The 24312-nt window shown below is 39.4% G+C and overlaps 1 protein-coding gene across 1 annotated transcript in view; it reads right to left on the bottom strand.

The window, feature by feature from the left end:
- The window catches only part of LOC145774087 (centriolin-like), a 40802-nt gene that overhangs the window by 6931 nt on the left and 9559 nt on the right, over positions 1–24312 (bottom strand). Inside the window, exons 15-32 of the mRNA XM_082585235.1 lie at positions 21950–22083; positions 21050–21203; positions 20412–20631; positions 20033–20121; positions 19582–19713; positions 18855–18961; positions 13537–13681; positions 6528–6662; positions 5736–5852; positions 5367–5556; positions 4907–5064; positions 4320–4567; positions 3805–3997; positions 3343–3549; positions 2753–2899; positions 2115–2237; positions 1243–1386; positions 405–496 (exon numbers count right to left, since the gene is read on the bottom strand). Coding sequence (XP_082441361.1) covers positions 405–496; positions 1243–1386; positions 2115–2237; positions 2753–2899; positions 3343–3549; positions 3805–3997; positions 4320–4567; positions 4907–5064; positions 5367–5556; positions 5736–5852; positions 6528–6662; positions 13537–13681; positions 18855–18961; positions 19582–19713; positions 20033–20121; positions 20412–20631; positions 21050–21203; positions 21950–22083 — 2735 coding nt within the window. The remainder of the gene's footprint in view (positions 1–404; positions 497–1242; positions 1387–2114; positions 2238–2752; positions 2900–3342; positions 3550–3804; positions 3998–4319; positions 4568–4906; positions 5065–5366; positions 5557–5735; positions 5853–6527; positions 6663–13536; positions 13682–18854; positions 18962–19581; positions 19714–20032; positions 20122–20411; positions 20632–21049; positions 21204–21949; positions 22084–24312) is intronic.

Here is a 24312-nt window from a genome sequence, read left to right as displayed (position 1 = left end):
TTCAAATTAACCGCCTTGTAGTCCAGCAAGTTCACAAATGGACTTGTGAACAACAGGAAATTTAATCAGGTCACTCTAAAATATGTTTGCTTCAGAATAAACAGTGGAGAAGTGGTAAACATCAATTGGCAGTAAACCAGATGGTCATGCATGACCGAAGGGCCACGATAAGGGAGGCCATATAAAAAAAAGGTACCCCCTTACGATATTAAAAAAATGATAAACTTAAAAACACAAATCTGAGAAAAAATACAAAATACAAAAAAAAAATTAAAAAACACTAAATCATATAAAATCGCATCTCCACAGTTGACTGACAGAACACCAGATGATTATTTTATGGAGAAAAATTCCAATAGAAATTGACCAAATAGAATTAGATAATTCGATAGATAGCCACTTACTTGCTGACATCGGATATCCTATTCTGTAGTTCCTCTGATGCTTTGTCCGAGCTCTCGCGTATTCCGGCTATCTCGCTCTTTCGCCGCGATACCTGGAGACGCAATACACGTGACCTTGCAAAGATTGTCAACTCATCACCATATATGGAAGAATAGAAATTATGACGCACGGACTCAGACACCGCATGAAGACGCGCGCTGTTGCACAATGTGAACAGTGAATACTGAGTGGTTACAATATATTTCCAACAAGGGACATGCTAACTATTACTAGCGTGAAAACTCAAATGATGGATGGTTAAGTGTTAGATATTTGTTTATCCCTCGCAAAACATCCACATATTGATGCGTTGTGGTGAAATCAGACGGCAAAATATTTAATTTTCATTTACGCAAGCTTGAAAAAGAAAGGAAGTATCGGTGGAAGGAAATAGATGCAAACAGACGTGTGATAAGTCTTGAAATGATGGAATGGTTGTGGAGTTCAATTTTAAAGAACAAGTTATAAACAAGGACGTTGAGAGATTTCAATTGAAAATACAGAATCTAAAGTGCAGCACTATAATTGTATTTAGCAAACGTTTCATAACTAAACTATTTCCATCTTCAGTGGGATAATACAAAAATAGTGAGATAGAGTTTTCTAAGTGTTTGCTGAATTTGAGTTTAGTTTTGTGTTTAGGACTCTGTACACAACAGGACCAAACGTTTAAAAAATTTTGCTCTAAAAATTAAAACCACCTACTTTGCCAACATTCTTAAAGGTTTTTACAACAACCAAACTACTTCGCCAGAAACCGGGTCGATTTGTGGTCATGGTTGATTGAACACTACCCACCTGGGTTTCCAAATCGCTTTTTGTAGATATTAAATCGTCCACATCGTGGCGCAATTGCTTTATTTGTTTTTGTTTCTCCTGAACGTCAGCCTTCCCTTCCTTCAGGACGTTGGAAAGTTCAATTTGATGCTGCTCGATGTTCTCCTGAGAACAACACAACACAGACTATGACGTCACAAAACAATAACGACATAATGGATCTGCTAGCTACAAGACTTCTCCCACATGGCTGCACCACCGCACGGTAGTGAGAAAGAGTTGTTGTGAACGGTTATTATTTATATTTACGGGTTAATGTTTTTCAACATGAAAGGGAAAAGCAATGCTGATGCAAAGAAACAAAAATTTACCAACAAAACACTGTAGCAGATTTGCAACGCTGACTAATATTGGGTTTTAATAAAAGAACCGGCGTGAAGAGAAGTATGTTGGAGAGAGAATATATAGAAGATCGTAGTTGGTAGAGAGCATTGCTTTCAAGCAAAACCCAGAATTAAAACTGATAGAGAGGAAAACTGTTGAAAACGTGACTTAATTATCAAAATAAGTGGCACAAATAATAATATAAACAAAAAAGGCCCAACGCTCAATTGGCTAGTGTTCCGTATTAGGAAATAAGCTTTCGTTGTACTAAGACCTACGTCACCAATGTACAGTAGTGGTGGCTGATTCCACTCTGTTACTACTCCTTTACCCCTATCTAATTTATTGAACCCAAGACGGAGCAAAGCGGTGCTTATTGAAAGCCAGCTTAGCCAAGCGTCGAACCAACTTTAGCATATTTTTTGTTGTAGCATTCTAAAGAAAGGCGGAGCCGTTTGAATAACCGAGAAACATTTGAGCTTTGCACTTGTAGCGATGTAAAAACATACTTGCAACAATTGGAGCTCCGTGTTTTTCTTCCCCAACATCCTGTCGAGGCCCTCCACTTCATCTCGTTGGGTGAGAGCTTGATCCTTCATCTTGCTCATCTCTTCCCTTCGTTCCGAGAGGATCTGAAGATGGTAAACAAACATTTTTTTATCATAACATGATCTGAAAATGCAAGTTAAACGTTACACAAAAAACATCTTCCAAATGAGAACAACTTTTATAACAAAAAGCTAAACTTTTATAAAGTATAAAAAGTTCAAGAAGAGATTCAGGAATTCTTTCTGTTCCCAATCCAAAGCCCATCCTTTGTCACTCCTCAAAATGCTAACAGTGCAACCAATGATGACCCACCAACCAAAGCAAGCAATGCAAACAATGTTTGAAAGCTCACTAGGTAGATTTTGATTCAAGTCAATGATTTTATGGTTAAAATTGTTTTGGAAGCCATTATGCTGTTGGTGACGGTAAAATGTAGAAAAAATGTTAAATTAAATTTTAAATGTTCAAGCAAAATGTTTTCAATATTTTTGCAAATAAAAGTGTAATGTGATTTCAAGCGTCGACTGAAGCAGCTAATAGCAAAAGCGTTGAAACAATCCATCGCACTTCACTGTTCAATATAAAAACGACATGTCACCTTCTCACTCTCCCTTAGAGCAGCCAGTCTTTCGGCTTCTTTCTCTTCCGCTAAGATCAGCTCCGACTGGAGTCTCTCTAAACTTCCGGTCATGTGGTCAGTCTTTTGTTCCAAGGCGGTAAATTCAGCTTCTTTGTTGGTGACCAACTAAAGAAAAAAAAAAAAAACAGAATTAACCAAATTATTTCGGCTGCGTGACCGCGTGGTGAAAGCGTCCGCCTGACATGCGTAGGTCCGTCTGTTCAACTCCAGCCGAGACAACGTAGGTTGTATTTTAAGAAAAACAATTTCTTTGAAGATGAACACGTAGTTTGACACTCTCTTGCCTTGTCGTGCAGTTAATCTAAATATTTAGCCACGAGACATAATCTTAGACGCATGACACAAGCCTAGATATAAGCACATACATGGCCTTCGCCATGCTATAGCGGCTATTTGTCAAATGAAGTGGTCAGTGGTTTGATTGGGTCAAATTTAAACACAGCATTATTGTTTTATGAAGTCAATGAAACATATACTAATAATAATCTGAAAGTACAAGGAAAAAAGTTACAAGACCAAATATGACAAGTAGTGGAGTCAACACTGACCCTCGCTAGCTGTCTACACTGGTCATCCAGCTGTATCCTCCGGCCCTCTGAGTCTTTGACTTGTTCCTGCAGCTGCCTCAGCTCTTTGCGTGCCCGCACTAATTTTGCTCCGGTGTCCGAAGCTTGACGTTCCAGCTCCTCAGCATCTTGTTCCACGTCGTGCAATCCGTTCCTGGCACTTTCAAACCTCTTCATCATGATTTCCGCCTGAGAGGAACATATTGTCTACTTAAAGTTCCAAAATTGTACCAAAATTATCCGCGTGCCTCAACACATAAGCAATCAGCATCATATACCAAAGAAGGGATAAGTGTCTTCAGTGGAGCCTAATGGAGGTGCGTTGCTCGACTGCACACAAGTTAAAAACTAAACCATAAAAGCTAAATCATTGATCTTGAGATATTCTTTCTCCATATGCTCAAGTGCTTTTCAAAAGTCAAGAAAATAAAAACATTTTCATACCTTCTCTTCCGATCTATCCGACTCTTCCCTTGTTTCCCTGAACAACCTCTCCGCATCTTTGAGTTCTGCTCTTCTCCTGTTGATTGTTCTTTCAAGGGATGATAGTTCCTCTTGCATCTCCTCCTTTTGTATCAACGCTTCTTCAGTGCGCAGTTCTCCAAGAAGATTTTCCACTCTTTCCTCCAACTGATGCCTGAATAGAAAACACAGCGCCACTAAAATAAACAAAGCATCATAATATCTCCTATGGCGGTATGGCCTTGCGGATTAGCTCTCAAGCAGCAACCGTCGCCTAAGCTTCAGCTTCATCAATGCTCGTCGCATTTGTAAAGTCTCATGAAACAAGCTTAAGAGAAACATTTATTAAAAAAGCTTCCCGTGATTGAGATGGATGCTGGTAGGTCAAGGAATAAATCATAACAACTAAGCGAAAAGATAAAAACGTGAGAGACAAGATTGAAAATAAAACGTAAATGGTTAAAAGCTAGTTTCGATGGCAATCAGATCTTGCTTACTTTCTTTGTAGCTTGTTGTTTAGAGTGTCCTTCACGTCAGCTAACTCCCTGGATGTTTCGACCTTTTCTTTTGCCATCCGGTTCTCATCTTCAACTAACTTCTTTATCGTATCTTCATGGGATTGAATGACTTCCTTAAGATGATGCAATCTTGCCTCTCCCTCTTCCAGAGGACCAACAAGTTTCATTGTTTCTTCCAGTTCCATCCGGCTGTTCTTTCTCTTCTCTTTGCACCTCTCTAAGGCATCCTGCAACATCATCATCATTATTATTAACGTATAATGTTGATGCTTGAACTCACAATCTGGCAAAGCATAAGGTGTAGGTTCGGTTCCAGCGTAAATAAAATTGTCTTGTTTAACAAAAATGATATGACATTAGCGAAAGCAAAGGGTCTCTCTTGGCCGCTTACATGTGGGCAACTACGCTGTCTGTCAAACTTGAATTATTCTGCTTCATGATGCTTTTCATGGTGTTTTTAACTTGTTTACGATAAGATTTAAAAACGAGTCCTTCAGATCTTATTCCAACCAGCTGCCAATTGGAAGTTTTCATTGATATGGTGACGTGCAGGAACAATTCGTTACCCGAAGCTCGTTGATTTCATCTTCCAGGTCATGATGTTCCGGAACGTTGCAAAATAATCCTTCAAACGGAACAAGAACAAACGTCCCATCTTCCTGGAGGGCAATCATACCGGGACACCCTGGCTGAAGGCCATGAGATGAAGGATCGACCGGGATCCCTGAAGAAGAGACATCAATCATGCATGGAATGCTAGCGACAACACCAAGCGAGTAATCAGAAATAAGAAACCAACACTGAGAATACAAAAAGCACAAAGTGGGTTGCTAAATTGCACCACACATAAAGCACGGGCTACAAATGACTGAAATAAACGCTAACCTAGCTGTAAAAATTGACCTGTCACGGCTGCAGATGAATAAAAGCTATAATAAAAAAACATCATTGCTGCATAAACACATGAAACTTTAATTGTTCAAAATTGTAGGATCCCTCTTAATATAAGGATAGGATCGCACTTACCTTGAACATGAACCCCAGTGGGAACGGGAGGACCGCTTTTGGACCGTCCCTTGTTGCACACCCAGCGTCCAGGTGGGTCCCCTCCTTCCGGGACATAATAATAGTATCCGGGCCACATGGTTCGTATGTGTTGGTTGTTGGAGGCCAAGGCATTCCGCAAGGCGTCAACTTCGTCCAGCAGGCGATCGATCTAATTGATCATCAAATCGATAATTAATTTATCGTTTTGAAGGCGTAATGCCAAACATCTGACAACCAGCAGCCTACATTCGACCGTAATGGATGAACTTACAAAAAAATAAGCTACCATGAGGTAGGGAGCAAACAATCCTCGACGTATTTAAAAGTGAAGAAAATCCATTAACTCACTTCATCCTGGGACAGAGTGTTGCGTCCGCGGAGAGCAATTTTCAGTCTGTCCACCTCATTCTGCCGGTTTGCGAGAGTGTCCCTGAGTTTCTTCATTGAGCCTCGTCCTCGTACGCCCTGTTTTGAGGTAAGGGAAGCATCGAGATTTTCACATTGCAACAACGGCATTTAACATCGAATTAATACAAATATACTCGACTTACAACCACAGGTGTAAAGTTGGAGTCAAGGAAAGTGTGGAAAAATTGATAAAAATATATCATTTTAAGTTACATCAAAATTAGATGCTAACTCACTAAAAACCTTAACATCCTGTTTCACCTATTAAGTTCCTTCTGATGATTCTATTGAGGTGAAACAGGCTGTTAATATTTTTACTGAACTTTTAACTAATTTTGATGTAATTCGGTCCACTTGGCTTTTCGCTTGGCATTGAGTACTTTTTGTGGCATTAACAGCATTTATTGTTTGATTTCAAGTTATGTGTTTTTTACCTTCAATGCTGTGGATTTAACGGTTGCGTGAGTAAGCAGCAGGTGCTGTGATGCATATTGCGTACATGCACTAAAGCAACAATTGGATGATTATACGACGTGTAGAAGTCCATCCTTGAATATGAGAAAAGAAATCTATTCTCTAACTCTATCAACAAGATGTAAACAAAATGTATAAACATGATAGAAAAGATACAAGGGAATTAGAGTGAAGACAGGTCCAAGGATAGGAACTAAAACAATGGCCCTGAAGACATTGAGCGAAGAAACTACAGAAAGATGTTATTTGTCACATCACCTCCACTCCTTCATGGGCGCGTAGAAGCTCCTCCAGTGCAACAATCTCCTCTTCAGCATGAGCGAGATCACGAAGAGCTTTTGCAGCAGTTGCCTCCGCATCCATGGTATTGGCCAGCTCGTTGGCTCGTTCCTCCTAAGATGAAGATAAATCATAAAGATGAAGCAGGATAAAACAAGTTCAGAAATATCTAATTGCCTAGACTCTAGAGCACCGTGTGTCCGGGATCTAACTTGGAAGAAATAAAAATGAATAAAACAATTTTGGCAAAAGCAGCCGTCGAGAGCTCTTTGACATGAATTAGGAGTGAAATACTAATGGCCCGGCCTTATGGGCGAAGCACGTGTCTATGTTTGTTACAGTACACTGCCGAGAGACAAAAACTTCGCCATAAACAACATCAATGATGCAACTGCTAAAGGAAAACTAATGACTATTTACATGAATCGCGAATGCTTTAGCTTAAAATATATAAGCATGTCTGTGGTACAAGCAATATATAAGTAGCAACCGAAGATAGCTGAGTCGCCTGAAACTATCTACCCACTCTCAACAAACCACTAATGTTTAAGCAGCATTCAACAAACTAAGCACCAGTGTAGTCTTGAAGCGTCTGGCACTACTGCTCGTCCAATCAGACGAGTGATCGTCAGTAAACGATGTCTCGGTCATACTGGAACGTAACCTTTCAGAAATGTAACGTCAAAACAGCACTAATTAACTGTCATAAGCACCAAACGTAGATTCTACATAGATTTGAAAAGCCACGTTACTAAACAATAGCACGCTACACTACACCCAGACAGCAAAATCCGTCATTCTAACATAGATTCAGTTTACATTATCTCAGTAAACATCAATAATCCTATGTGGGTCTACTTTTAATAATCATAAGATAAGACCATCCGAGCTGAAGGTTGCATCTTACAAATTGAACATTGGAACTTTTAACCCTCAACAACTTCCATTAGTTTGGTTAGGCTCTATGTTGTCAAGTGTGATGATTGTGATACATTTCTCCATCAATATTGTAACGATGATGAAAAGCATTTGGGAAAAAATCCAATAATTTAACAATATAGAAATATAGATGTTGTTCAAACTATTTTGACAAATAAATATTTCTGATTGTTAACAAACAATCCAAAGTAGGTGCACTCTGTTGTCCCCTAACTGAGCAATAACGCTTTACATCTTCAGTGATGGGATCACGATACAACTTATCATGAAACGACAAAATGCATGGAAAATATCGCTTTTAACTACATCCTTTCTCAAGCAATGTCAATCAAAACCTTATAGCTATGAAATGCAGCGTTATCTGTAAGCGAAACATCCTTAACCCCTTCTGCTCGAAATAACCTCACAAAAACGCCATAATGTAAAAGCAAGCATAACATCAGACTGAGAACCTCTTGTACCATTCGACTGCTCTTCACTGGAACTGATCACTAACTGGGAAACAGCAGAGTTCGCCTCAAAGTTTGAGGCCAAAATAAAAGTGAAAGCTTTTTAATTGTCCTTCATTCAGTGTTTCTTATCGTCTAAAGTCGTTGCTGTGTTGGCTACATACAAAGCATTTCTATTCAACCCAATCAAACCAGTTAAAACCGGATTAAACCAGTAATTATAAGCAGATCCAAATGCTAACAAGCTAACATCGCTATTTCTAGGTGATTTAGAAACATTTATTGTAAAAATTTTATAAAAAGACTGCAATTACACAAAAAGTGACCAGCCCACTTCAAGAGTGACAACAAGATACATTCCATCCAAAGCAAATAGCATAAAATCTTTGGATGGACAGTGCAGGATTTATGCAGCAAGTAATAATTACTTACCCTTTTTAAGTATTAACTTAATACTTTTCCAGAGCAGTTTGACGTCAGACCTTGGCTGACAAGCGCGCTAACTAGTAGATTCAAACATAACCTTATAAACAACCGGACAAATAGAAATGGCAACAAAAACCAACTGAACTGAGCGTTCCTGCCCTGAGCCACTTGACAAAGTGAAGAGGCGTCAATGAGAAACACAAACATTCAACAAAGACTTCACTTTCGGAAGAACGTTTTATCTGAATGAACAGTTTATAAGTCTGACATTTTATGACGTCATAAACTGCATCTCAGTGCTTAATCAACGACGACAATTACTTTTAGACCGAGAGCCTACGACAGAAGATTTCACCCCATAAGGTACAAAAGGTTTGACCCCTTGAAGTTACTGGGGTCAACCATGTCACTCACAAAAAGTATGGAAGATTGACCGCGCCGGGTGGATCTGGTCCCTAGAGCCCCCTAAAAAGCCCAAAAAGGGGGTTAATTTCACCCCATAAGGGACATGGACCAAACTTGGCGAATACGAAGTTTTATGTCAGGACATCACAAAAATATCAAATCTAACAATATTTTCGAGTGGAAAGGTGATGTAAGACCCCCCCGAAAGTGACCCCCCGGGGGGTTAATTTCACCCCATAAGGTACATGGACCAAAGTTGGTCAAAACGAAGTCTTATGTCAGGACATCACAAAAATATCAAATCTAACAATATTTTCGGGTGGAAAGGTGATGTAAGATGCCTTCAAAGTGACTTCCCTTAATGTGACCCCCTCGGAAGGTTTATTTCACCCCATAAAGTACATGCACCAAACTTGGTCAAAATGGAGTTTTATGTCTGGACATCACAAAAATATCAAATCTAACAATATTTTCGGGTGGAAAGGTGATGTAAGATGACTTCAAAGTGACTTCCCATAATGTGACCCCTCGGAAGGTTTATTTCACCCCATAAAGTACATGGACCAAACTTGGTCAAAACGAAGTCTTATGTCAGGACATCACAAAAATATCAAATCTAACAATAGTTTTGGGAGGAAAGATGATGTAAGACTCCCCTAAAGTGACCCCCCAGGGGGTAATTGCACACCATAAGGTAGGCTACATGGACTAAAGTAGGTTAAATCGAAGTCTTATTTCACGGCATAACAAAAATATCAAATCTAACAATATTTTCGGGTGGAAAGGTGATGTAAGATGTCATCAAAGTAACCCCCAGAGGGTTTATTTCATCATAGAGTACATGGACCAAACGTGGTCAAAACGAAGTCTTACAGGTCCTAGGACACCACAAAATATCAAATCTAACAATACTCTCAGTTGGGAAGATGATAAAAGACCTACCCAAAAGTGAATCTCCTCCTATAGTTTAATTTACTTCATTCCTTACTCGAACCAACCTTGGTGTAACGGAAGTGCTATGCCAGGACAGTACCAATAGATTAAATCTAAAAATATTTTTATATAGGTTTTGGTGAAATACATTCACAAGCTGTCCCATGATGCATGAAATGGAACTATAGCCTACTTTACAAAAAATTTTTGTATAAATCATATTCAGTCAATCGAAAAAAGGCAACAGGACATAACAATACATGGCTTTGTAACACCAAAAACACAAAGTACATGAGAAGTATATAGGCTACAGTCATGGGCGCCGATCGCTCTCTAAGATTGGTGGGGACATTTACTAGGAAAGGGCAGACGAGCGAAGCGAGCTGAAAGATTGGGGTCTGTTCAACAAACAAACAAATAGGCCTACAGTAGATAGGCTACAAGTCTAATGCGATGTATTTTAATTGTCAGTGTCAGCATTGGACAGCAGAAGTCCAAACACTGCAACTCGGCAACGAGTCTCCGGCGAATTAAAAACGAAGTCCTTGGTTGATCCTTGGCTTGTAACGAAGGTTGATCGAATTCAAAACTTTATTATGCACATAGCAGACCATTGCATGATTTGGCCGTTTCTGTGTCATGGTAGATCGTAACAAAGTTTTGATACGTCGCAAAGTTGAAAATGAGCGTTCAGCTGAACACGAGCGGGCTGGTGATATGAGCAAAAGTTCCACTTGCGGAAACATTTGCCGAACAGCGGATGGTATCTTCTTGAATATCATTCAAAAATCTTGTGCAAGGGACTCTGTGTCAAAGAACTGAAGATAATCGTCTACCAAATGTGATTGTAGCTTTCCACTAAACAGTGATTCTTGTAGAATTTTGTAGTGCTCAAGATCGGTCGACTTGAAATAGTCAGTAAGATTTTGCTGCGAGCTGTCAATGACTGCAAAATACTCTGACCGATCGATCTTGAAGTTTAGGAGGTTGACCATGGCCATGTCCATACTGAAGACGATTTGGAACGTGACAAGTCTTTTAAAAATTGGGTAGGGTAAGAGTTTTTTCAATTGAAAAAAAGCTGCCTGCCAGCCTTCCAACTGCTGATTTTCCTTTATACAATTTTTTGCCAAACCGGTTAAGACATTTCAGCAGCTCTTAACCTCAATGTAATAATAACTGAAAAAATAGCTTTTTTCTTATACAAAAGTAACACAAGCTACACTTACTACACTACATGCTTGTACGACTCTTTCAAAGTAATTCTAAAACTCTGCACTGTGTGGCCCTGGCGTAACCAAATTAAATACAATTTGCGAGTTACACCAGGGTTTCTCTGCCTAATAAAACATTTCTACTACGGTTGGGGCTTCCTCGCATAAAACAAAAATGTTGTCCCCTCCTTTCAATATATTTTAAACGTTTGACTGGTAAAATTGTGACATTCGGGTAATATTTTCCCTTTTACGTTACAAAAATAATGTAAAAAGATGATGGGGACATGTAAAAAGATGGGGGGGACATGTAAAAAGATGGTGGGGACATGTCCCCACTGTCCTATAGGGATCGGAGCCGTGGCTACAGTAGCCAGAAAATTGATCCAAGATCTTGATACGACCACTAAATGTTGACTTAATAGAACAACTGACTATCCAAATAAGACGAAGAAAGTGAAAGCGACAGCAGTGACAATGAAGAATAAAGAAACGACCGTTTACATTTACACAAACAATCTCTGTTTATGAATGAACAGTTACAATAACTGATTAGAGACATGAAGCAATTGGCATTAAACAAAAATTTACTACATTGGGTTTATTGGGTTATTTATTGTAGCAGCTGGAAAATGTTCATTACTGCCTGAATTAACGTTCCAAATGATTCACTTCGAAACGTTTTGATTTGGATAGTCAGTTGTTCGATTAATTCAACATTTAGTGGTCGCATCAAGATCTTCGATCAATTTTCTGGCTACTGTAGCCTATATGCTTCTCATGTAGGCCTACTTTCTGTTTTTGGTGTTACAAAGCCATGTATTGTCATGTCCTGTTGCCTTTTTTCGATTGACTGAATATGATTTATACAAAAACTTTTTGTAAAGTAGGCTATAGTTCCATTTCATGCATCATGGGACAGCTTGTGAATGTATTTCACCAAAACCTAAATAAAAATATTTTTAGATTTAATCCATTGGTACTGTCCTGGCATAGCACTTCCGTTACACCAAGGTTGGTTCGAGTAAGGGATGAAGTAAATTAAATTATAGGAGGAGATTCACTTTTGGGTAGGTCTTTTATCATCTTCCCAACTGAGAGTATTGTTAGATTTGATATTTTGTGGTGTCCTAGGACCTGTAAGACTTCGTTTTGACCACGTTTGGTCCATGTACTCTATGGTGAAATAAACCCTCTTAGGGTTACTTTGATGACATCTTACATCACCTTTCCACCCGAAAATATTGTTAGATTTGATATTTTTGTTATGCCGTGAAATAAGGCTTCGATTTAACCTACTTTAGTCCATGTAGCCTACCTTATGGGGGTGCAATTAATCCCCTGGGGGGTCACTTTAGGGGAGTCTTACATCATCTTTCCTCCCAAAACTATTGTTAGATTTGATATTTTTGTGATGTCCTGACATAAGACTTCGTTTTGACCAAGTTTGGTCCATGTACTTTATGGGGTGAAATACACCTTCCGAGGGGGTCACATTAAGAGAAGTCACTTTGAAGTCATCTTACATCATCTTTCCACCCGAAAATATTGTTAGATTTGATATTTTTGTGATGTCCAGACATAAAACTTCATTTTGACCAAGTTTGGTCCATGTACTTTATGGGGTGAAATAAACCTTCCGAGGGGGTCACATTAAGGGAAGTCACTTTGAAGGCATCTTACATCACCTTTCCACCCGAAAATATTGTTAGATTTGATATTTTTGTGATGTCCTGACATAAGACTTCGTTTTGACCAACTTTGGTCCATGTACCTTATGGGGTGAAATTAACCCCCCGGGGAGTCACTTTCGGGGAGGTCTTACATCACCTTTCCACTCGAAAATATTGTTAGATTTGATATTTTTGTGATGTCCTGACATAGAACTTCGTTTTCACCAAGTTTGGTCCATGTACCTTATGGGGTGAAATTAATCCCCTTTTTGGGCTTTTTAGGGGGCTCTAGGGACCAGATCCACCCGGCGCGGTCAATCTTCCATACTTTTTGTGAGTGACATGGTTGACCCCAGTAACTTCAAGGGGTCAAACCTTTTGTACCTTATGGGGTGAAATCTTCTGTCGTAGGCTCCCAGACTATTTGGGACAATTGAATTCCATTTAATTTTTCAAGTCACAAAAATGTTCCCTTTAGCAAGCGCGGTCATTTGAATCTACAAAAATCGCTTCGAAATTGCTCGCATAATCAAGACTGGACGAGGCTCAAGTGGGTGTAGGTTCGACACCTATAGAAGGCACGTTGTTGTGACTTGGCAAGACACCTTCCTGAAAGTGGCGACAAAAGTTGTCATCCATGCCTTCCTACCTACTAAATCAAAATCTTCAACAGCAGTGCATATGTCAGTCACCTACTGTACTCGCAACTCAAGCAGTGTTCTCACAAAAATAACCCCAAAATCCAAACCAGAAAAGACTGATAACACAAAGCAGAGAGTAATATTTAGTTAATACCGGTACAGTTTTAACATTACCAGCACTGTTGCAAGAGCAGCGTAAGATGTACGGCAAATTTAGATTGCCATTACCATAACTTCTTTGCAAACAGATTCATTTCAAAAAGGTTTCATTCTGCGAGAGCAACGTTTGTTCAACGAGAAGAACTTGCCTCTAATCTCTTCAGTTTATCATGCAACGCTTCAATCTTTGCTCTGTTGTAGTTCCGTTCCTTACTGGTAGCCGCGTCCCTGTCCTGCATTCCTCGCTTTGTTGCTCCAAGCTCCCGCTCCAGGTCTCGGATGGCAGCTTGGGATCTAAAAAGAGTTTGTGTTATTTCAAGAAACAGTATATTAAAGGTAAATGTACGACCAAATAACAAATTATATCATGTTGTAGGTCGCGATTTCGGACTTTGAATCCTCTTCAGTACTTTATAATCAGTGCAGCAAAATTGACAGCAGCTAATACGGTAGTTCACTTTAAAAAAAGGTTAAAATTGTCAAGATGCAGCCAAGTTAAGTCTACGAGCAGTCATAACTACAATTATTGTTATGCAACTTATGAAGAGAATTAGATCAAAATTATACATAATACAAAATTATACAAATTGTATAAGTACATAAATGTAGTAAGGATTGACACGGGATCTGTATCGCTGGGATCCGGTCTGTATGACCGTGAAAAACGAAGGCTCGGTTTACAATCAGGCCTCCAACTCATTTATAATTTTAAAAAAAGACTGATTTGCTGACTCGAGTATTAGAAAAGTAATTTGAACTTTTATTGAGATGGTTAAAAGCAAAGTATCTTTTAAAGTTCAAAAAATCTAAGAGTAAAAAAGCATCTGGCTGGCATCTGACTAAGAGGGTGGCAGCTGACCCTGTGGTGTTTCGCTGGAATGCAAGTATCTGTACTGCACTCAGCACTTCAATCATGATGATCTATTTGTATATTAGTATCCTATCCGCTCCTGTGATGAACAAATAATAATAAAAAGAATCTTAACCTGAGAATAGCTCAGTCACATGTGAGTGAATTTGATTGATAGCTTCAATGCTTCTAGGTCATCAAAAATAAATGTTTCAAATCATGCTAAACTACATTGTCATCCTTAAATTTCAAAAGCTTTATCTTTATCATCCCATCCCGATGATTTCCTTTATATACTCACCGGATTGTTCTACTTCCCGATGCAATCATGACGTGTATTAGTTCAAGGTGACACTAACTTACAAAGTTGCCATCACTTCAAATCTTTAAGCTTTCTTTAGAAAACATTTAACCATCAACAAACCTATGTGCTGAAATAATCACGAAATCTACTTATTTTTGCCTCAATATTATAAGAAAATTTTGTGCTCAATCTTGTGTATCAACGTGTTAAAAATTTCCTAATTCTTGCATCGCTATTTTTACGTTTTTTCTATGTTCCTATACATTATATCAATGTAATAAAGACTGCACTGCGTTGGTCTACATAACCTACAACTCCACATCAAGACCACAACACACACAGCTTATAGCGTCTGTATATACACCAGCACAATGGCCAGTCAGGGCTTTCACCATCACAAGGGGTTTGTTTATATAAAAACATGGACATTCCATATCTTAACCGGTTTCGGCAGGTTGCTTCATTTTATGTCGTGTTGATGTTACAACACGTCAAATGAACGTAAAAATAGTACAGAATAAGACACAGAACGACTAAATAATAAGAGCAAAGTTCGTGATTATCTTATAAATTACGGCACAAAAAATTGTAGCAAAATTGCATCTTAACAACATATCTACTAAGATCGGTTTAAAGTGATGCGTCGTTTCTAAAGACAAAACAATAAGCTTTCTCTGATGCTTTCACTGGCGCATGAATAGCTCTCTCACAAGCACCAAGGAGGATACCTTCTATGTAATGGACAGTTATACGTTGAATGACTACTGGCTTAATCTCCTCATTATAATTGGCATTTTAAATACCGCTGAAAATTGTCAAGGTAATTGCGAATGCCATTTCAACTGCTGTTGTTCAACACTACAATAGAGTATTAATTCATGTGGTGTGATCAGTGATTTGTCGCTATATAATTATGATTGAGAAACTTTAAAAGTCAAGTCTAAGTGTGGTTTTTACCCTAAAACATTCCTACTTACACAGTTTAAGTTCACGACCAAACCAAGCCACGTTAACAACTTACATGACTTACAAAAAGTTTAGTGGTTCTGGACCAGAGTTCGATACCAGGTCGGGCCACAAGACGTTTTTCAAAAATGTTACCAATTATAAGCTTTCCTTTGTAAAGCAGCGATGTTGAGGGGGGGAAATAATGTGATCCCGTTGCAAGCAGGAAACAAAACCTAAAATTCGTACAGAAGCAAGCAAAATATTTTCAATTGTTTTTCTTACTTCAACACAGAACTACCTCAGTTCGTCAACAACCCTCTAGATAAGCGATTGATAAACGTGGAGGCGTGGAATGTGAAAACAATGTTTCAGCAAGGAAACGTGAAAGCGGCGAAAATGAAGATTGATGTGTTCGGCATAGCAGGTACCCATTGGAAAGTTGGTAACGCCAGAAAGCTGGGAATTATTCTACGCCGCTCGCCGGAGACAACTCATTTGGCGGGAGTTGATTGATCAGCGTCACCGCCATCAAGAAGCGCAAACAGGTCAGATCAATCCCCGAGAAGGACAAGTCAGCCTGGAGATGGGTCTCTCAGTTAACAACGCCAAGATGGCTATGTGTAATGACAATGTATGGAAACCGAGAAGTAAAAATTGACAGCACTTGGAATTTTACATCATTGCAGATGGATACAGTATACCGGGCATCAAAACAAGACTAGGACAAGCACAGAGCATCACAACTAACCTCACCAGTATTGGGAAATCAAAAACATTACCAACAAGCTCAAAGTAAAGGTAAAGGTGGTCCTATACTTGATTCAAGTGTCGGGTATAAGATAAGTTTCTCATTGTAGTAAGCTTTCGGCACTAAGGAGAGTAGGATGGCCAGTTCCTTTCTCTCGGCCGCCTTTCCTGCAGCAATTATGCCCACCCAATTTAATACACCCTAGGTAGAAGTAAGCGGTGTTTTCAACGATCAGCTGAAGCCATTGCAGTGAGAAGGCGCAACGGATTACGCGTTGGCTTTCCAATTATGCAAACCTGGTTCGACTCCCGGCTTCCTCAAAGTACAGCCAGCAAAAACTATGGAAGGTTGCGCTCTACGGAAGCGAAACGTGGACATTATGAAAACCATAGACATTGGTTCATCACGAAAACATTACGAAAACCAATGTCTATGATTTAAGCAAACCACCTCTACAAAATTTTATTACGAAAACCAGCGAAGAGCGCTGGAGTTGCGAGTGGAAGGTCGTAGAAAACAATGAAGACCCAAGAAACCGTGGAAAAGGCAAGTTGAGGAGGAAAGCAGCAAGGTGGGCTGGACAAGAGAGGATGCGTTAGTTAGACAGATCGATGTGGAGGCAGGGTGTGAAGTAGGGTGGCTCGTTTTTGAACTTTTTTTTTAATTCTTTTTTTCCAAATTTGCATTTTGCTGAAAATTTCGCATTTTTGTGTGTGGTTACATAACCAAAAAACAACAAAACGTCATTGCATTTCTCTTTATAGACCTGCCCTGAGCTGTTGCGTATTTTTTTAAGGAAATTGGGTTAATTTGATAGGAAAAAGTGACGTTTTTTATTTGAATTTACGTCACGACGAAGTTTGTGGTTATGTAACCACAAACAAAAATGCAAAATTTTCAGCAAAATGGAAAATTTCAGAAGCTGTGAGGAAGCTGAAGGAATAGTTCAAATGACTCCAATTTGTTTTTAGGTTAATTAGATATACCTAAACAATATTATATCTACCCAAACTAAAAATATTTTTGGAAAAATTGCGTTTTTGACCCCATTTTTCGATTTTTGAGCCCCACGAGGAGGCTGAAGACAATTTGTTACGAATCTCAAACTTTGTCATGAGCGTTTTCTCACTCATCGGCACCATTTCCCCACTACCCCGAAAGAATTAAAAAAAAATTAAAAAACGAGCCACCCTAGTGTGAAGGTGATTGCGGCACTTTGAGGTAAATCCGGCCACCCTCGGTAACGGGGCTTCACCGGATTAAAACTGGACTACTACTACTACTAGAGGATAATATGATCAATGCTTTTGAAATGTAGTTATGCAGACGAGTCCTAAGGGTTAGTTGGACTGATAGACGCACAATGAATGGGTAAGAAACAAGATGGGAATCTGGCTTGTGGCTTGCTGAACTAAATTGTTGCAGAGTGACAATAAATAAACCATGACAATTTTATTATTTAACTTGCACGTCAAGTTAAGTCCTTCGGCCGCCTTTCCTGCAGCAATTATGCCCACCCAATTTATAACACCCTAGGTAGAAGTAAGCGGTGTTTTCAACAATCAGCTGAAGCCATTGCAGTGAGAAGGCGGAACGGATAACGCATTGGCTTTCCAATTATGCCATCCTGGTTCGACCCCGGCTTCCTCAAAGTAAGGTAAAGGAGAGTCCTATACTTGATCCAAGCATCGGGAGATGAGAAGATAAGGTTCTCATTATACTAAGCCTTCGGCACTAATGAGAGTAGGGCGGCCAGTTCCTTTCTCTCGGCCGCCTTTCCTTCAGCAACTACGCCAACCCAATTTATTACACCCTGGCTAGAAGTGAGCGGTGTTTTTAACAACCAGCCTAAACTGGGAGTCGAACCAGGATTGGATGATTGGAAAGCGAGCGCCTTATCAGCTGCGCTATCCCATCTCAAAGTACAGCCAGCAAAAACTATGGAAGGTTGCGCTCTACGGAAGCGAAACGTGGACATTATGAAAACCATAGACATTGGTTCATCACAAAAACCTTACGAAGACCAATGTCTATGATTCAAGAAAATTATCTCTTTAAAAAAAATTATTACGAAAACCAGCAAAGAGCGCTGGAGTTGCGAGTGGAAGGTCGTAGAAAACAAGGAAGACCCAAGAAAACGTGGAAAATGCAAGTTGAGGAGGAAAGCAGCAAGGTGGGCTTGGCAAGAGAGGACGCGTTAGTTAGACAGATCGATGTGAAGGCAGGGTGTGAAGGCGATTGGGGACATCAACGGATTAAAATTGGACTACTACTACTACTGGAGGAGAATATTGTTCGTCGTATACAGGCTTACACCTGGTGGTTGACGATTTAGTTGAAGTGGACGGGAAGGCAAGGAAGCCAATCTTCGTGTCCACCTTCAAGCACTAGAGGATAATATGGTCAATGCTTTTGAAATACAGACGAGCCCCAAGGGTCAGTTGGACTGATAGACGCACAAATGAATGGATAAGAAATAAGATGGGAATCTGGCTTGTGGCTTGCTGAACTAAATTGTTGCAGAGTGACAATAAATAAACCATGACAATTTTATTATTTAACTTGCACGTCAAGTTTTGACAATCAGATAAATATCATCTTGCTGCAAGTGACTCACTGAGCATCGTGGAATCTCGCTCTTTCTTCTTTTATTTTCAACTCCTCTTCTCTTTGATCTCTCTCCTTGTCAGCGAGAGCTCTCACTAGTTCGGCGTCGTTCTCAGCCTAAACACCAAATAATGGGAGTGTCATCACATGACAAAACAATGTCACGATATAAGTACAAAATTAAGTGTAAACCTTATCGTTGAAATAAAAAAGCAAACATACTTTTTGATATAATTTTGAGTTGGATCCGAGTAGGCTATATATTTTTTCTCTAATACGTCAAGTTTTTGAGATATTTAGATTTCTTTCATAAATCTCGCAACATTACGCCAAAACCTCCAAGCATTACAAACGTATTGCGTATGACGCATAATGGGTTTAAAAAAAAACACTTTTAACAGCGAGGTTTTGAACTTGTGACTTGTATTCAGTGACTTACGTAGGGGGGGAAATTTAGGTTACGCCCCCATTTTAAAGAAATGTTTCAGTAATTTAACGAAGTAGAGTACAGCATTTAACATGTTTTGAATAGCACTGTCAAAGCAATTAATAATGCTTCCATAGACTAAGCAAATACTAAATTTATGGCTCAATGCCCCTCCCCTGCATACGCCACTGCTTGTGTTACATTTTCTTGAGATTGATTTAAATATTCTAAGAGAAGTTATTCGTATATAGTCTGAAAAAACAATTCATATATAAACAAATGACAATTAACTTCCGAAAGTCCTCATCACCTCTTTAAGCTTTCCTCTCATCCTCTTCATGTCTCCATCCAGACGAAGGAGATCTTCTTCATGCTTCCTCCTCTCTGCATCCAACTTCGCCGCTGTGGCAGCTTCCATTGTCGCCTTGTATTCCTGCTGAGCCTGCCCAGACAGCAAAATCCGTCATTATTACAATGATTCAACGTCTGCATACGTTGAATCAATGTAAAATTTGACAGATTTTGCTATCTGGGTGGGTGCACTGTACAAAATATTTGACCACGGACACAGCTAGTAACCGGAACGACATTAAGGATTCTGGGCAAACACCTTTGAAACAATACTTCATCTACTACAATACATGACGTTAAACTTTGTAGAAGAAACAAAATGTCTTAAATAGATGAAAAGCTGCAACTGCGATGTTTCGGAATTGTCGAAAAATCTTGCTATTCAGATAATGTTGAAATTTGGCACAAACCTCCTTCAGTTTCCTTTTCAAATCTGCAACATGCTTTTCCAAGGCTTGCAATGCTTTTTCCGCTTTTTCTTTATCTTTGTTTTCCTTATCTACAAATCAAAGATGGAATAGAAAACTTAAAGATAAAGTTAAATTCTAATTTGCAAACGTGAAATTGGTGATACAAAGTTATAAGATGCATCGAGCAATGCTGCAATATTTACATTGTTTCAACGTCGTCAGACTACGTCAAAACAATGTGAATATAAAAACTTTGGCTAGTTGAAATAGATTGGCCAACATTGCTACATCATTTGCAATGCTTGCTGGTAGGAAAGTAACACGTCATGTTTTTCTCCACTTAAAACTATGAGAAGTTGCTCAAACAGACCAGACTCACCAACTAGATCGAAAACTGTTGCATGGAGGCCTTCCAGGGCGCGGTTTAGGGGGTCCTTTGGGTGGGAACTCCTCAACTTCCCTTTTTTACCGTTCCTCAATGCGTCATTTAGCTCTGACAACCTCTTTGCAACTTCCTCCGGACTAAGCATGGAGTCCATGTTCTCCCGGTACTGCCGGTTGCGGGAGTCCAACTCTTTGCTGAGATCACGATTGTGATTCTGGAGGAAATTTGTCATTTCAATGTTAACGCGATCTAGACTTGAGTCAATCCACTGAGCTAAGTGTCAAACAAAGTGTCAAAAACTTTGAACTTATTGTCAACAAGTTTTCTGAATTCTAGAATTCTAGGTGGAAGAATCACTTCTGAACCCTAAAATGAGAGTGTCAAAACCTATTTGAGACCAAATAAACACAATAAGTTAAAAATTGACACGCTGCTACACCTTACTGACGATGCACAAGAAAATTAAATGTCAGATAAAAAGCAAAGTTCTATTTTTAAACTGATCAGAGGGTGAAATTGATGGCACGATACTGCAACGTTTGTGGCTAGGCTGTGTCTTTATGACTGTGGGAATCCTCTCAAAAGAAAGTAGACGAGTATTAACCGCGTTTCAGTTACTAGAGATTCATCACCTTCAACTTATCGAGCTCCTTCCGCAATGCAGCCGCTTCATGCTCTCTATCGCCAGCCTGGTTCTGCAGTCTGGCCATCTCCTCCATCTGTCGCCCTAGGGTCTCCTTGTCCACCTCGCTGCGCCGGCCCGACTCTTGCATCGACTTGTGCAACCTAGTGATGACGTCACATTGATAAAGTCGTATTTGACAATGACCGCAAACTTTAAAAAGCTGACGACAGTTTTCTCAAACGATAGATATGCGGTAATTGCGGTATATCAATGTTGCTGTAAATAGGCAAGGTATGCAAATCACCCCAGTCAGCAGTGCTAAGACGTCGAAGCATAGTTTGCGCAATAAATGGGGCTCTCATGTATAATTGTGTATGTTATTATTAATGATATTATTTTTATACCGTACCGAATCAATTTTACTTTCTTATCATTTTTGTATCATAAATAACATTAGGGGCAAAGTATTTTTTGTAGCAAAGGGAAAATAAATACGATATTAAGACATACAAGGTGGGACATGACAGAATAAGTAAGCTGTAAAATGCCATATGGATGGATAAGCTAGAGATGAGAGATAGTATAGAACAACTTTCAGGTACAAGTAGAGTAAGAGGGATTGGGCATATCTTGAGGAGGGAGGAAGTTTTCTTCGAAAGGCATTAACATTGAAGGTGGGTAGAAAACGGAAATGGGACGTCAAAAAGAACATGTAAAGAGCAGACAAAGTCGGGCTAAGGAAAGAAGATGTGATGGACAATCTGAAATCGAGACAAGTTGAGACAATCGCTGCCAGCAAGAAAGAAATCTCCCCCCCCCCCCAACAATGGGGAGAACCTGGATTAGGGCGATGATGGTTACAAAACCCATTAAAACCAAGGTCCACAATAGACCAAGTCGCACTTACTGGCCGATCCTTTGTTCAGCGTCTGCCAGTTGCGCCTGAAGTTCGGCGTCATGCTTCCCGAGCGCGGACGCCTCATCTTGCAGTGAGGTATTCAACTCCTGCATCTCCGTCATCGATTTGTTCAGAGCATCCAGCTGGCAAGTGGATCAGGTGATCAGATTAAATTAAACAAACAAATATATCTTGAGTCGCTCTTTTGCAATTGGAAAGGCCAGTTATAAGCGGTCGTTTCAGTCTCATAATCAAATACCAGATTGCTGTAAAAAAGACCAGCCACCAACTATGAACGAAATGAACACAAATTTATTAAACTTTACAAATCAGTGCAATTGTTGATGGTCACGACTGAAGTTGTTTCGTGGATTATTACAGCATAATTAGTCACACACACCATATCACATGCATTGATCATGAGTTATATTCATCATAATAAGTTATTACATGTTACTACATCATGATAAGTTAATTATTACATGGTTTATTAGGTCATAATAAACGCAGTGTTTTTGTGCGACCGTTAAAATATCGTAAGGCATTGTAAGTACAATCATGAATTGCCAGCAAAAACTTGCAAATTAATAAAAGAGCATACCACCTATGAACACAGCAAGCCTGCTAAAGCCGTGTTGCTACAGTGCTTGGTGAATGTGCAATATTGAACACGTGGCACACTTTTCCTAAATTTTAAACTGACATTTTTAAGCAAACAATTTTTGTATAATTGCTTTGCCATTTTTTACAGTCACATCCAATTCTTCTCCACAGAGAGACTAGCTCATTTATGAAACAACCTACTCTTACTAGATTATTTTAACATCTGGCAACGTTAAATTAATGTAAAAAGAGCAAATGTTTCAGCCAACAGACAACAACTACAAACATGCGACAATCATGCGTACTTAGGGGAAGCACCGGCCTATAGTCTCATCGTTACAGAAAAAGCAGAGTAGCGGCAGGTGGAAATGGAAACGAAAGAAAGAAAAGAAAATGGGAAGGAAGCTAGTTTGCTGGTAATGAAAACAACTTTTGTGTTCGAGGTCAAAATACGTTGATTCAAAAGGTCAGGAGGAGTCATAATACAAACCACGGGCTGAACATTTAAAGCAGAATTTCCTATAATAAGTATGAAGTCACTCCAAGTATCCTTGTTTTTAACCTTCACCACAAGAGCAGTGATCAAAAGAGAATATCTGTTGTCATTGCTAATTAATCTGTTCATTGCATTTCACTTAAAATTCAAGAGCCCAACGATAGAGAGAAATAGAGGAGTCATTGCAGACAGCTGTTCAACCGTGGTGTTTTGGGATGGAAATCAGGCGTCTTTGAAGCAAAATAAAGAGAGAGAGAGAGAAAGACAATTTCGTCTGTAAAGCTGTTATTTGCCCCCTAAGCACGCAACTAGTCATGATCATAAGCGTTGACAAACAGCATGATGCTTTGTGCATGGCAATCAACTCCCATGATGTGGATGACTAACAATGAGAACAAGATTTAAAATCTCTCCTCAACACCGATGACACCACATAGCAAGTCACGTGATCACATTAATGATCGTTACCAAACTCTCCAAACAGCTGAGGAAAAAAAGGAACGTATTTAAAATAAACACAAAATTCTTCTATTTCAAAGAATCTGATAAAAATAATCAAGACAGCCAGTGCGGTGCGTGTTGGATTTGTAGACCGAAGCCAAATTCAAACCCAGTCAGCAAATCAATCCTTTACGGTTCAACATCTGCAGACGTTAAATCAATGTAAAACGATGGATTTGCTGGCTGGGACCTAGCAGATGCTGATATGGACAAAATATGATGCCAACTTAAACTGAAGTCCAACAAACATAAACTCAACGACGTTACTGTGAATGACGCCATCTGACGATTTGACAAGTGACAAGCAAACGCGTGAACAGTGAATCTTGTATGTTAAGGTGATGCTGCATTGGTGGCATTCGTGTGGGTTTACTGTGAGCCTTGTAGCTTCTTCAATCTCCTGCGGAGTAGCTTTCCCGGAGGATATCGCGTTTGCTAATTTAGGAGGAAGAGGATTCTCGCTTCGTTGAGGACTTCGAAGCGATCTTTGACCCAGGATGGACTCATTTAAGTCCTGTGTTGCCTGGAGGAGCTCATTTAGCTCTCCTAGAACCGAGACCTGCAGTGTGGCGGCAACAAAAGCTAGACAATGACACTTCATCACTGAATGGAACAGGTGTTGTAGGGAAACTAACTTTGTGGCATCAGAGTTATGAAAAGTTTTGAAATCATAATATGTTTCAAGAACAGTGGCTAAAATTTCGGAATAAAAAGGTTTTCCAACGCTAACCTTAATCGGGAAGTGTCTGTATCAAATATATGAACAAGTGGC

This window comes from Aplidium turbinatum, chromosome 7 (assembly GCF_918807975.1).
Source record: "Aplidium turbinatum chromosome 7, kaAplTurb1.1, whole genome shotgun sequence".
Taxonomy (NCBI): domain Eukaryota; kingdom Metazoa; phylum Chordata; class Ascidiacea; order Aplousobranchia; family Polyclinidae; genus Aplidium; species Aplidium turbinatum.
Note: the sequence above shows the minus strand (reverse complement) of the source record. Positions and strands in the feature narration are given on the sequence as shown.